General features: G+C 41.4%; 1 protein-coding gene and 1 long non-coding RNA gene across 6 annotated transcripts in view; one reads left to right on the top strand and one right to left on the bottom strand.

Moving 5' to 3' along the window:
• Window positions 1–15,248, top strand: part of LOC310851363 — a 690,313-nt gene that overhangs the window by 451,580 nt on the left and 223,485 nt on the right. The window lies entirely within an intron of this gene.
• Window positions 1–15,248, bottom strand: part of GAS2 (growth arrest specific 2) — a 116,359-nt gene that overhangs the window by 82,581 nt on the left and 18,530 nt on the right. For 3 of the 5 annotated variants that reach the window (XM_083752427.1, XM_083752425.1, XM_083752424.1), the window contains exons 2-3: window positions 14,283–14,444; window positions 4,645–4,769 (exon numbers count right to left, since the gene is read on the bottom strand). In XM_083752427.1, coding sequence (XP_083608553.1) covers window positions 4,645–4,769; window positions 14,283–14,424 — 267 coding nt within the window. In that variant the 5' untranslated portion in view covers window positions 14,425–14,444. Of the gene's footprint in view, window positions 1–4,644; window positions 4,770–14,282; window positions 14,447–14,702; window positions 14,729–15,248 lie in introns of all 5 variants that reach the window. The other 2 variants (XM_083752423.1, XM_083752426.1) reach the window with 2 other exon arrangements.

Raw genomic sequence — 15,248 nt, 5'->3', positions numbered from 1 at the left:
GCTTATTTCTTTGACATCTGATGGGAGGGCGTTCCACAGGGCAGGCACCACCACCGAGAAGGCCCTCTGCCTGTAGCAAATGTAGCAAATCAGCCCAGCTGCATGACTCGTACCAGCACCCAGACAGTTGGTGATAGTATTAGAATTAGCATTATAATGTAATTAACAACATGGTAGATAATAAAATAATAGATTTTTATTCATAATAATAAATAGCCACATTCAACAAATTAAAAAATTCATGTGGCAGCTCTAATATGTAAATTGACCAAACAAAAGGGCAGAATAGCAGCATAGGACAGTGGTTTCCAAACAGTTCCAAACACACCAGATGTTTCAGAAGGTTTACATCAGCATTCTGTGATAGAAGGTGTTAGGGATTGGTGCTTCCCAGTACAGAGAACTCTGAGTTAAGAAAAAAGGCATTGTGGTGTCTGGCCTAAAAACTTTGGACACCAGTGACATGAAAAAACACAACTCTTACATGAACGTACTTAACAAGGGGGCTTGTATTTGCAAAATATTCCTTAATGTCTATCTAGAGAAGCAGCTCCAGGCATGTTTGCAGACAAAACCAAACGTGTGCCACATGATTCATGGAAATTTCATGCCCTTAATGTGAACTCCCAGTTCCCCAGTTGTCCCAGATTGTTCACAATGGGACCCTTATAGTCTTGCTATCGGGAACTTTGCACACTGATGCTTCGATGGAGACTATTCCCAGTGCTTTCTACTATGGAGGCAGCAGTGCTCAAATTGAGTTTGACAGGACCAGTACACTTTCTTGCATTCCATCAGTTTGAGAAGGAGATAATGATGCACCCCTACGCTGTCGTGGCCTCTGAAAGCATGTCAGCAAGAAAGGAAATATGCAAAGGAGGCCTATTTTTCTCTCTCCTTTGCAATCAAAGGTGGAGCCATACAGGACCACACTTAAGGCCAGATGGTGCTTATCTGACTGACATCACCAGTACCTTATAGCATTAGTCACTCCAAGTGAGTCACTGCAAAGATGAAATATGAGTGTCACCAAAGCCCTCCACAACTTTGAAGATAAGACTGTCTTCAAGAGAGCAAAAGACCAGGTCTTCAGACCCTCTAGGGAACATCGTCAACATGATTCCAACTCTTGCAAAATGAATGTTCAGTTTCCCCAGAATTGCCACTTTACCCTCCAGAAGTACCTTTGAATTGTTCTATGACAAGCAGAAACTACCAAATGCAATCATTAGAAAAGCTCAACCTTTTGTTTCTTTTCAAAAGCACATGAACGCTTATTGACAAATAAGGAAGAGAAAATCCTATGTTTTGCTAATTTAATTTTTGCTTTTGCTTTTGCAAGGAAATATAATGCCTTCAACGTTTTGTACTTCTGAAGGCAATGCTCATTTTTTGCTACTTTGTCTCCTAAGAGATTGCTATGTCTTTAAATCCAATTAACATTAGCTTTGAAAATATTAATAATTGTGTTTCTTTGTTCTGAAAACAGCAATTTGGTTAAGGTAAATAGAAGCTTGAGCATCTAACGCCTATTTATATTTTGGTTCTGAACACCTATATTAAAAACGCTGCCACTTAAAAGCTCAACCACAGCATTTAGAAACAATAAAGATCTATTCAAATATAATGTCAACACTACAGCTGACTTGCCATGAAAATGAATTCCATTTGGCTTCAGTCACACGCCACTGAGGTACATGCCAGCTTCCCACATGGTTGGCCTGATTATATGGTAAACACTCATATCAGCAATCCTTGTCTCCAAAGAACTGTGTCATAGGTATCACAGAACACAGGAAGTTGACCAGAAGGAGGTGGACAAGGTGCCATCTCCGCTCCAGATTTGTGTAGGGCCTTTTCTTAGCCTTTTCTTCTCCTGCAGAGGAGGTTTAGGATCGCAGTGTTCCTTCTCCTAGATGGGCCACACAGAGTCAGACCATTGGTCCATCTATCTTAGTGTGTCTACACTGACTGGAGATAGTCCTCCAGGATTTGAGACTAGGCTTTGCCCTGGTCCCACTGAGGCAATGCTTTAATTATCACTGCATTGATTTCCAGTGGAACTGTTTTGGGGGTACCAGGTGCCCTGATTCACCATAACAGATACCTCTAGTCGCATATACTGTGTGGTTCCTTTTTTCTGATGCCAGGTACATGAAATGGCAGGTTGAAGGGCTCTTGAGTTCATTGACACTGCCGATTCCCAAATTTGTGCAATTTCGTATCTCATTTTCCCAAGCTCTGCTTCCCACACCCTTTCTGTTTATGTGCTGAATCACATAACCTCCAGCATGGGAGCCTGCCGTCTTGATTCATCCCAGTAAATTTCACTGTGCGTTTCTTTCCCCATATAATTAAAAGACATCTCCTCCTTGGCCTACTCATCAATGAGGAGCAGATACCCATCAATGAGATCCAATGTACATGCCTAATAGCTTATTCTTTTGCATCCAAAGCTGTGTGACTTGGCCATACACAGAGAACTTCCATTACTGTTTTTAAGGAATGCTTTCAAGAGGTTCAGCGGTAGTGCTTTAATTGATTGGAGGGGGGATATAGAAAAGCCAGTGACTGACAGGGTATTTCTCAGGGAAAAAATTTTCAGCCCTGACACAGTATGCAGAAATCACCCATACTCCTTCAAGCTTATGAAAATACTGACTTGTAATATTCTCTCCCTGCTCTGGCCTTCTCATAGACTGACAGCCGCCCCCTCACTCAGCTGCAGCCTGGCTGCTGTCTCCAGCACAGTTCCTCTGGCAGCTGTTTCACTTTTTGTATCAGCCCACACCTACCTACAAATATATATATATATATATATGCAGGTTTTGGTGTCCTCGGGTGTCTTCCCGTGTAAAAGTTGGGGTGTCTAGGCGACGTTTCGACGAGGTCTCACTCGTCATCTTCAGGCTGGTGCTTTCGGCTTCTTGTTACTGGAACAGAGCTCCAGTAACAAGAAGCCGAAAGCACCAGCCTGAAGATGACGAGTGAGACCTCGTCGAAACGTCGCCTAGACACCCCAACTTTTACACGGGAAGACACCCGAGGACACCAAAACCTGCATTCCTGTACCCGTGAAAATCTACGAAAGCAAATATATATATATATATATATATATATATATATATATATATATATCCAGAGTGCTTTATCTATTTTAATAGCAGTTGAAGTGTCTAAGAGGCCCAGCTGCCTGCCGCAAAAAGCCATCTTTAAGGTAGCAGCTGGATGAAAGCCATACTATGCTTCTCAATCCCTGCACAGCCTCATGGCTCCATGACAGCACGTATATTATGAATGCGGCAGAGGCTAATGGTTCGAGGGGGTAATATGGAATCCATACTATGCCGAATTTCATGCACTCTTATTCTCGGATAACGTTCTTGGCACCGAGGCCCACATTTTCCAGTTGTGGAGTCTGCTGCCTTAGACTTTCTACACAGGGAATTACAGTGTGAAACAGGGAGGTGGGGAGGGGATGCCTCCGTAACAATTGGCAAAGACACAAAGGCCATTACGCTGCCATTTCTTTGCACATTTATGCTACAGAATGTGAAATAACACACACACACTGCATAGCTTTGGAATGAGGTTTTCTAATCTCATTCACATGACTCCCACAGACCACTGGGAAAGAAAAGGACTCTGTGAAATCCAAATGACTCCAGTGAAAAGGAAAATGTGAACTCAGCATTGTCATATTCCAGCATGGGACGCAGAGTCCCAAGAGGGCAAAGTCCCAGGAAGGCAAGATGAAGTCATTACCTGAAGGAGCGTCTCTACCTCCATCGTTATGCCCGGACACTGAGGTCCAGCGCTGAGGGCCTTCTAGCGGTTCCCTCGCTGCAAGAAGCCAAGGTACAGGGAACCAGGCAGAGGGCCTTCTCAGTAGTGGCACCCGCCCTGTGGAACGCCCTCCCACCAGATGTCAAAGAGAAAAATAACTACCAAACTTTTAGAAGACATCTGAAGGCAGCCCTGTTTAGGGAAGCTTTTAATGTTTAAAAGTATCCAAGTTGCATACTCACTTCTTTAGAGGAATTGTAATCCCATCAATAGCAGACAACCTCCCATCCGTCCGGTCTAGTGAGCCACCCACTAACTACACTGGGGGGGTGACAAAAAAAAGTATGCATCCCCTACCAGGTAACCAAAGACCTGAAAGAAGGAAAGAGGAAGGGGCAGCAGGCCTTGATTTTGGGGGGGGGGGTACCACATTGGGTACTCTAGTGCTAAAGTGAACCACATCCGGGGATATTAGTAGCTCAATGAAAAAGTTAGATTTTCTTCAATCTGGAAAAAAGATGGGAGGAACACAGGGGTAACACAGGATGGCTCTGATTTAATTCTAAGTTATGGAGATGCCCCATTAAAAAGGGAATGAACAAAGTGTAGCACTAAATGTCTAGTGTGGAAATGACATTGTTTTTCAGCCCCTAAATTGTGGCTGAGTTGTGCCTTGACTAAAGTTGTTTGTATCAATGCTGCCACGATCATTTTGGTGGGTGATGAGAGCAAAGAAGAAAGACGACGAGTAAAGATAAATCATTAAAGGTGGGTCATTGTAGCTAGAAATATTGAAGCTATTAAACTTTTTCAAAGAAATGATTGTTCATGCTGTCTCATGATTTAACCAACATTTACCTTTCCAATCTTGTTGACCTCAATGCAGTTTTCTTTAAATTTCTCCTGTAAAGTCTCCGCTAGCCGACAGAGCAAAGCCCCATTATCCAATTTCTCCATGAAGGTCTCAGCTGTTATTTCCTTTCCTGAAATGGAATAAAAATAACAGCATTCAGCATCAACTTTGACAATTACCAATGTTCTGAGCAGGTATGGTTATATTGCAATTTTAGTTTGTGCCAAATTATAGTTGTGTCTTTAAAAGGAATCTGATGTCATATTATCAAAGTACATGGTCACCAGTTGTTGAAACTAAATAGTGGAGTTGTTTTTAGAATAAACCTCTGATTATGGACCCAAAAGGTAAGTGGAGCAGGCACATTATTGTATTAATATTTTTTGAAATATGGTTTCTCTCTCTGTGAGCGAGCCATGATTATAGTATTATGAAATAGTTGGGGTTGTGTAAGGTGAATACTACCCTGCTTCTCTCTACTTCTCAATGTCTGCAAATAAAATGAAAAAAGTCAATGTGGTGGTGAGTTTTTAAAGAAATCAATTTTAATGAGTGGATAAACACGGAACTGGTTCCTTAAGAAATAACAATGAAAAACTGCAATAATAAAAGAGGAAAGGCAGGAAAATAACCAGGATGCAGCTAGGAAACCTTTGGCTGGAACATTGTCTGCACTAAGCACTGCAAAGCCATTTACTGAATTACAACTAGTTTTCATGTCTGGAAGCAGAGTGCCAACCGGGGACAATATGAGACCATCAGTAGAATGAATTTCATAGTGCCCAAGCTCCTGGCACTATTTTTCAGTGGCAAATTGTGTGGAAAGGAGCTGTTACTAACAGCCATAGAATGTGCCTCGTCCGTCTGTTTCATCATGATCATTTAGACCTGCTCAAGAAGACTTTCTAAAAGATTTTACTGCAGAAGAAAAACTTACTTGCTTGAAAATGGTGAGGAAGAGAGAGAGAGAGAGAGAGAGAGAGAGAGAGAGAGAGAGACTTTCCCCACCCCTCCATTGATGAATTATTATGTATTCTGGGGAAGGCTGCCAGAATGACTAAACCAACTAATGCCATATGTGCCTGAGAAGACAGACTAATGTATTTTGTTTGCTTTCATTACCTGTCAAGAACAAAAAGCACAGAACTGAGGTGAGTCTTGGGATAAGGTTTTCTTTGTTTCAGTTTTCAGTGCTTTATCCATTTCCATTTTGTAACAGATATGGGCAGCAGTCATGTGCAATAGCTTTCCTACAGAACCTATATGCAGGATTCCTTCAGGTGTTCCAAAGAACATGGAAGTGCTCAAACGGGGTAGGGAGCATGGATGTGCCACTTCTAACCTTTGAGGACTGAGCACAGTTGAATACAGTTCCACACTTACCCCTGTTAGGGAATCCTAACCATTCAGGGCTCCTGATCAAAGAAGGGATTCTGAATGTGTTTAGAATCTCCCTGTAGACCAGTCTGGGGAAGAAAGGGTGGGATCACTGAGGGCAGAGCTTGCATGCAGCCTATGCATCCTCCCCAGTTTGAATCCTCACACATTCTATCAAAAGGGCCTATGTTCCATTTAAATATGATGCTGCAATTTAGAAATACCATCTGATTAAAAATAAGAACCACCCAGCCCTATTTACACCAAGAGAGCAGAGCACTGACTGAACTCAAGCTCAGTTCCTCTCCTCCATTGCCTTCTCTATACAGTATGTATATACCATGTCCCTTGCTCCCAAGTCCCCATTGGCAGTACCATCATACTCTTTCTCAGAGTAGACTGTGCAGCACAGGCCCAGAGAGCAGCAAGCCAGATGGGGCCTCAGCTTGCCAGAAATAGCCAGCTATGTTTACTACATACAGTTGGTACAGATCTAGGGATGGGAAAACACATCTATCCATTTCAGCTTCTCATTTTTTTCTTCACTTCTGTTCTCCACATCAGTTTGTGATTTTAAAAAAACAAAAAGCTCCCCATGAAAATTCACCAGCATTTTAGTGCAAATTTCCCATAATATACAAATTTTTATATCCAATTTTTGCCTTAGATACACATTTTTGCAAAGCAATTCTCCCTAATATTTTGTATGGTGTGTGTGTGTGTGTGTGTGTGTGTGTGTGTGTGTGTGTGTGTATTTATATGCACATTTCACCCTAGTATATGCATTTTTGTACACACTAGTTGACTAGAGAACGGCATTGAAAAATTCGGAGAAATGCCAATTTCAAAGATCAGCTGTGTTTTGGTTCACATATTGCTGTGGAAAGTGCAAATTAGTTAGGTTCACCTTTAAATGTGAACTAAATTGAATCCCGGACCCCCACCCAGTACCTCCACAGAGCAGCCAGAAAGTGTTCATTGTGTTGTATAGCTGCTGTTCTTCATTGTTCTCTATCAGCAGAAGGAGAATGTGTTCCCTCATAAGCAAGGCTGGCCCTACCAAGGCTGGCGAAGCAACCACCTCAGGCATCTGATTTTGGGTGCCCTGAAAGTACAGTGCTTTTTTGTTTCATTTATGTTTATTATACTATTTTTATTCTTAGGGAGAAAAACTTGTGGTTTTTTAATTTGTCTAAGCTGCCAAAATTTGGACAGATTTAGGTATGATACACATGGGGGAGAATCAGTTTGCTGTTCTACATCAAACAGTAAAAAGTCTGGGCCAGTCCTGACTCTGTGTCCCAAGTTATGATTACAATGATTTGTTAGCAAGTGCGTCGCTTCTCACCAAAACCTCAGCAAAAATTAATTTTGGAAGTTTTAAAAAGCTCTCTGTTTTAGCTGGGGTTTGAGTGGCTTGGGTTCAACTTTCAATAAATAAAAGAGGCTTCAGTTTATGTTTTCATTGGTTAAATTTGTCAATTGATATGTTATCTTGTGCGTTTTGTGGTTTTCATGTTGTAGCCAGCCCAAAAGCTAAGTCCAAAAATAAAACGAGTGCAATAACAATGCAGAAATCACAGATTTTCTTAACTTGGCACCCCAAATTGCAAGTTTAAGTAAGAAATCAAAAATAGATTTAACAGGCTTGGCATTTAAATTATTTCAAATTATTCTTTTTTCACTAGCTGAATAAAAGTAAAGAAGACAACTGAAGAGAGGCACATTTGTTTGCACAGCAAATAGCAAGTTAGAATTACATAGAAAGCAGATAATTCATAATTCTAAAGTAGCCTCTGTCTTTGGAGAGATCCTCTATAAGTGATGCTTGCATTTCCTCAAGTTTAATATTTAAATCATTTTTGGTATCTTCTTCCCAGAAAACTTTATTTTCTCAAAGGAACTGAGACCGTAACAGTCTCTGCTGTTACCAAAACAAAATAGGATATACAGTACGGCATTAGCTTTCAACCAGCAAGCTGTCACAAATTGTCTTGGGCCTGCTTCTGAGATAATAGGGCTCAGCTCTCAATCGGAAACAATAGGAAAATGATATGCTCAGATTCATATGGCAATTCTGAAGTGGGATTTCATATACTATATGCTGCACAGCATGTTACAACATCAACATACACATGGCTAGTATTTGAGTAATCCATATGCCACGAAGCCTGCAGATTTCCAGAATGGGGAGTGTGTGAAATCACCTGTGTGATAATAGGCATAGGACCCACCTGAGCAGTACATAGTAGAAATAATGCAGGGAGGAAGGAAATCTGTATTTTCAAGGTCACTTCTGTGCCAGCTGCTCATACTGCCAGGTTAGTGTACAAACACCAGCCGACAGCACAGAAAGCTCTTTTCCCAACATTCTTCACTTTGCAAAAACTATCTGTTTCATCAGAGCAGTTTCATATTTCTTTCCTCGGAATTTAACATTTTAATAGAATCTGGATCTGCTCACTGCTTTGAATAGAGATTGATACATTTGTGTATAGTGCAATTGTCACAAATGACATTCCATTTAGCATAGTTTTGGGCTGGTTTTTTTTTTTACACTTTCCAGTCTGAATGAAATGGTCATTCTTCTAAATTAACATATTGTCTCAGGATTTATGGGTCTGTCCTACCTTTTGGGTTGATTTGATAAATATAGAGCATTTTTTTATTTTAAAAGTTAATCTGATGCTGGGAGAGATGCTTCTACCAACACCATCTAAACCCACATAGATTATTTTATAGTCTGACACACATTTATGGTTTGATTACATTTTGTAAACCAAGATGAAGTACTTATTGCAAAGTGAATGGGTTTTTGCATTCAACATCTGTAACTAATGAAAAAATGTTATGTAGTACAACTGTGATTCCAGAGGGCATTGTGCGTTGTTGCTGTTTTTTGCAGAGTCATTTAATACAGCTTCAAACAGCATACCCTCCAACATTCCTCAGATGAAAATAGAGAGATTCTATTCTACATCATTATTACCGCTTGAGCATTACCTCCTGTTCAGGTACAAAAGTTATTAGAGGAAACATACAAAACTGCAGCATTTTAAACACAGAAATATTTGAGCTTATGTATTGCATTTAGGGAAGCCTGAGGGGGAAAGAATATCAATAATAATAATAATAATAATAATAATAATAATAATAATAATAATTTATACCCCACCCATCTGGCTGGGTTTCTCCAGCCACTCTCAATAAATACAACTAACTAGCAGTGATACTGATATAGAATGGAATGTCCCTACTTTCTCCCTACCCTCCCTATGCTGGAAGGCCTTATGCAGCTGAGGGAGATGGAGCTAGAAGAGGAAGCATAGGGATGGAGGAATCTGTCTGTTTGAGTTTCCTTCATTTTTTACTTTTTTCAGTTTTAAATTTAGTTCCATTCATTATCACATCACTTTGCTTTTTTTTTTAAAAAAAAGCATGAAAATCATACACAATCTCATGCACACTTCTAACATATACAGGTTTTTTTGGGGGGGGGGTTGTGTTTTGAGCAGGTTCTCTCTCTCTCTCATACACATACAAAAGAATATGCATATTTCTCTGGAGCACAGCATCACAAAATCCAGAAAACTGAATTTCAAAGAATAGCTTCATTTTGAATCATGTATTGGTTTGGAAGTGCAAATTAGGTAGATTCCCATTACAGTGCAAACTGAACTACATAGCAAGCTATTGCTATAAGGAATTCAATGGGCCTGTAGACTAGATATGCATACCAGAAACACAAATATATTTTGCTTCCAAAAGGCCGTTTATCCATGTTAATAATGCCTTACTATATTGTTTCATAATTAAAACAGAGTTGCCTGCACTGGAATCCCAAAGATACCCTTTCTGAGTGCCAACCCTCCTGTGAAGCTTTATAAAGAATTAAAATTCGGTGTGGCATGTCAGAGCCTCAAGTTGCTATGCATGCTCCCTTGCTGATTTCATGTTTGACTTTGTCCATGTGAAATCTGCCTGCTCAGGAATGCAAACATAGCCCTCTCTGTAGGATTTTCTCATTTAATATTAAAGCTGTATGTTTTATGTTCAAGCCACGGAATCCTTGTTCTGGCACCATCCCCAAAACTAGAGATCTCTGTATCCAAGTAAAAGGGGAGCAAATGCAACTTTGGGAATTCCAGCTTCAAGCAGAGCTTGGGAACCTGTGACACCCCCCCCCCCCGATGTTCCTGGACTCCAGCTCCCACCATCCTTCTCCATTGACTATGCTTACTGGGGTTAATGGGAGTTGGAGTCCCAACAACATCTGGAGAGCAGCAAAAGTCCCCCAGCTCTAGTTTAAAGGGTGGAAATGGTCCTTGGAACTCAAGACAGAAAGCTCTTCCCCCTCCCCTCTGTCCTGATCCATGTCAAAATGAGCACACAGGGCAGACTTTTTAGGAGTTATAAACTCTTCCCGGAGCTTTGAAGTGTTAGATGTGTCCATTACTCATTCTAACAAAATGCTTGCACACCTTTTTAATCCCCGACAGTCAGTTCTGTTCTTTCTCTAAATTATAATATGGGAGGGAAAGAGCTGTCTGCCTGGGAGAGGATATTTGGTTACTAACCTCACCTGAAAATCCAGACCTTCCTCAGCAGGGAAATGGATGGAAAGGGCATCTTAATGAAAGAAAGGAGGAAAACCAATGTGCTAGTATAATTGTGTGTTTCAACACAGATGCTTTTATATGCAAGCTTTATCCCAGGATGCTATAGCTTCTGGTGAATGGAGAAACCATCATCAATACGTAATATTTGTATGGCATTTTCAGGTGTTCACAGTGCGTTATGCATTCGGTGTCATTGTCTCCCATATTGCAGGTGAGGGGACTGAGGTTAAGAGAAAGTGTCTAAGGCTACTTAATGAGTTCATAGTAGAGGGAAGACACAAAGCTGGGCCTTCCTGATTCTCTTGCCACTATGCTGCACCAGACATCAGTAGCAGATGAAACTATACAATCTGCACCTTTGGGGAAGGAGAAGGAAATGCCTGCTTTTAAGCACATTATTTCTGTCCTAGGTAGCCACTTTCTGATGAATATAAATTAGAGGAAAGATGTGCAGAAGCAAATGGTTGTAGATGGAGCAGCTTGACCAGAAAAAAAGAGCAAAGCAGGAAAAAAAGAACAAAACTGCTGGAACAGGAGGAAAAGATGAGGAGGCGGAGCAGCACGAGATCACAGGAAAGTACTTGCTAGCATCATGCAATTAAAGTGAGACAGTAAATAGACTGAGTAGGCTGGATGCCTTAACAGTCTTTCAAGCTACATACCACTTACACACTTACACACAGAGAGACAAGAACATGAAAGTACATACACATATGTCTGAACAAGGACACAGAAAGATCTAAATTGCATGCTGTGTGCTAAACATTAATAAATTCTGTATTTCAGACATGAACTGTCTTCACTTGCTGTGATGAACATAAATTGGATCTAGATTAAATTAGTTTCACTTAGGTCATTGAAATTAATGGGGGGAAATGATCATAAGTTAAGTCACATTAATTTCATCCGGAATTAATTTAAGCTACAAACCTTATCTCACTTACCTTGGAATAAGCCCCACTGCATTAAATAGGACTTACTTCTGAATAGACATGCTTAGGACTATGCTGTTAGGTTGGTTCCAGCACAGAAACATTTAAAATGTCTAATTTCCTCTGATCTGAAGTCATGCAAATGTCTGAAATATCACTCCCTGAATGGCTGGCTGGAACCCTGAACAAGCGTGAGGATATGCTGTCACTGTTGGAAGTGGGGTGCTGCTGTTCAGCCCAATTTCCTACTAGAGTTCTTTAATATTAAGAGTAAGCAGCATATGGTGTGTGAACTTTTGTTAGAGAGCAGACTTTACCTGTTTTAATCACACACAGAGAGATGCTTGTAATGAAATAAAATAACAAAGTTGTTTATTATTGGAAATACATAACTTGGGGCTCGTCTGCACTTCTGCTTGTCCTGCCGCTTTCTCTGGGGAAAACTGGCTCTTTACTGCTGAATCAGAACAAACATCAAATGGGCTTTCCACAGAGTGTCGTTTGCTGCAATTCAGTGGTAAAGAGTGTGTTTTCCTGGAGGAAAGCAGCGAGCTACAGCTGCTTCCCAAACTTCCAGCAGTGACATTGTGCTGCTGGTCCCACTTGTGAAGGCTATTACATAAGGTCCAGGTGTATGTTCTGTCTCATAATGTTGCTATCTATGCGAACTCAGGACAAAAGGGAGAAATGTGGTAAGAGGAAGGCACGCTTGGCAAACCCTCACCATGATCAACTCCTGCCCGGAAACCTATGTCCCCACTGTGGAAGGATGTGTGGATCCAGAACTGGCCTTCACAGTCACTTACATACTTACTGTTAAGACCGTGTTCATGGAAGACAATCTTACTTGGCTACGAGTGATCACTGAAGAAGTTCTATGCATGTGGAAAGAGAGTGGAAGGTATGAGCAGGAAACCACTAGCATGCTTAATGAGATACTGAAAAAGCCTGCCAAGGATTTCTGAGGCAGACACTGCAATACACCAGACATTTAATGTGGGTGAACAAACTGAATCTTAATCCAGACAAACAGAGGTACCCTTGGTCGGTCAGAAGGTGGAGCAGGGCGTGGAGATTCAGCCTGTGGTGAATGGGGTAACAGTCACCCTGAAGACACAGGTTTGTAGTTTGGGTGTGCTTCCAGAATCAGCCCTGAGCATGGTTGCCCACGTCTCTGCAGTGGTCAGGAGAGCATTTAAGCAGTTAAAGCTAGTGTACCAGCTCTGCCCATTCCATGAGCTGTCTAATTTGGCCATAGTGATGTACACCTTAGTTACTTCCTGCTTACTGTAATGCACTCTAAGTTGGGGCTGCCTTTCAAAAGCGCTCAGAAACTTCAACTGGCTTGAAGAGATTGCTGACTACTGCTGGTTACAGGGAGCATACGACTCCCTTGTTAGAAAAGTTTCACTGGCTACTGGACTGTTTCTGGGCACAATTTCAAAGTGCTAGTTGTGACATATAGTATGGCTTAGGTCCAAGCTATCTGAAAGACCTTATTCCCTCATATGAACCTGCCTAGCTTTTGTGATCTTCAGGGGAAGCCCTTCTCATGCTCCTGCCTCCCTTACAGGCACAATGGGTGCAAGAAAGGGCCTTCTCAGTGGCTGCTCCCAGACTCTGGAACTCCCTCCCTGGAAAAGCTAGAATGACTCCCTCCTTGTTGTCCTTCTGCTAGCAGGTGATGACTTTCTTGTTCCAACAGACTTTGGGGAACTGATTGCTTTTATTGAAATGGCTGGTGCCTGTCAGGAATGAGCCAGCTCCAAGTGAAGGTTTGCAGCCAACGGCAGAAAGCAGCCAGGAACAGAGAGGCTTAGGTGTCAGGCAGGCAGGGGAGAGCCAGCAGCTGCAGACTTCGGCTCTTCCTGACTTTTATGGGCAGGCTGATAAGGCAGCAGCTGAGAGCAGGCTAGAACACAGCCAAAACTCACAGGAGACACAAAATGGCACAAACCAACTCAGAGACAGCCTCTCTGAACAGGAAGAGGTTGGAGCTGATCCACTAAGTCCTAAGAGTCGGCGAATGGGAGGGCTGCTAGACAGGAAGCAAAACAAGAGACGTAAGGGTTGTAAGTTCAATGTCTTCTGTTGATGCCGAAAGGAGTCTTCAGAAGGTTCACATTGAGTAATGGTACCAGAGACTTTGTTAGAGCCGTCCAGAGCTATCTGTTTGTTTTTGCCATAAATCCTCATTTTGAATTACCTACGCTTACTGTGTTATCAAGCTGGGAACCTGGACTCCTGACAGTGCCATGTTGTTTCTATTGTAATTATATGTATGGTTGAATAGGTCGTCCCCCCCCCCCCAATGTTTTTAGCTGTTATTAACATTATCTGTAAGCTGTCTTGAGTCCCTGTCAGGGGGAAAAGGTGGGTTATAAATATATATATTATAATAATGGTGGCAGTAGGTAAGAAAGCTTTGCATTGCACCCTTCCAAGCACAGCATTACCTAACAAAAAAGTATGTCATCGCTTCTGAAGGACAGTTAATTCTGTGCTTGTTTCGCTGTGGCTTTCTGGGCTGGGAAGTCACTTAAAATGTCCCACTAAGCATCCCAATTCAACAGGGGGAGAGAATGACAGACTCCAGAATACGAACAGTCAACCTAGAGCAGAACTTTCCACTTGCGCTTCAGGAACCCGAACCATAATTACTGTTGCTCCTTAGAAAGCTCTGGCAATAATCACAGCATAGAAAAATAGCCTTACCCAGCAGGTTTGTCAGCCACAGGGCCAAATCCTCCTTCATCGGCAACAAGTTAGCCTCATGTCTGCTAGCCAGCCACTGGCTATACTGGTGCATATCGGAGAGGCCAGGGCCTCGGGCCTTTGGGCTGAGAGAGGTGCACATCTTTTAACCACTGGTGCTACCTATTTTGTAGAAGTAAAAAGAAAGAAAGTATTAGTTTAGCATACTGTGTGAAGACTTCTAATTTTTAGTATTATATATAGCTGCCAATGAGTCAGATTCAATATGAGTGTAATGCCAGACAAACAGAGGTTTGCTCCATGAAACGATGTACATGATAACAACCAGTTTGCTTTTAATAATAATAATAATAATAATAATGGAGTGTTTTGCTAGTGATAGTCTAGGAACATGGGCTAAGTGGATACATTTGTACTTACCTTGGTATGCATGTTGTCAAATATCTCTGCAAGCAGGGAATTAAAAGATTCAAATAATTAAAAAAAGAGATGATTAGGCAAAGGGGCAAATTGAATGGCAAAACAGATATAATAATAAATAGAGATTCCCCATAACATGATTAATATTTTTTTGGGGGGGGGGAGGATATTGCCATATATAAAAATTACCCCAGAACAGTGCCAAAGGAACTGATCAGTGACTTATGCCTGTTGAGTACCGTATAGTAAAGCCTCTTTTGCCATTAAGCAGCATAGTAATTAATTCGTTCATTTAAAAAAATAGTCTAGATTTGCAAATGTGATTTCTGATTCTCTTTGGGTCTTTCCTCAAAACCTGTTTTGTCAGGAAAGCCTTTGCAGAGTCCTTGTGCCACAACCTAGCCTGCAACACCCCTGGGCACTCCTACCTAAGTCTCTAAGACAATCTACAGATAGGAAATGGAGCAGGGGGGAGGGGTGAAGAGCAGTTGAATTTATAAGAAGCACCGGGTGGAGTTGGGAAGGAGCAATAGGTAGAGAAAAAAA

This window comes from Podarcis gaigeae, assembly GCF_964106915.1.
Source record: "Podarcis gaigeae genome assembly, chromosome: 1".
NCBI classification, from domain to species: domain Eukaryota; kingdom Metazoa; phylum Chordata; class Lepidosauria; order Squamata; family Lacertidae; genus Podarcis; species Podarcis gaigeae.
Note: the sequence above shows the minus strand (reverse complement) of the source record. Positions and strands in the feature narration are given on the sequence as shown.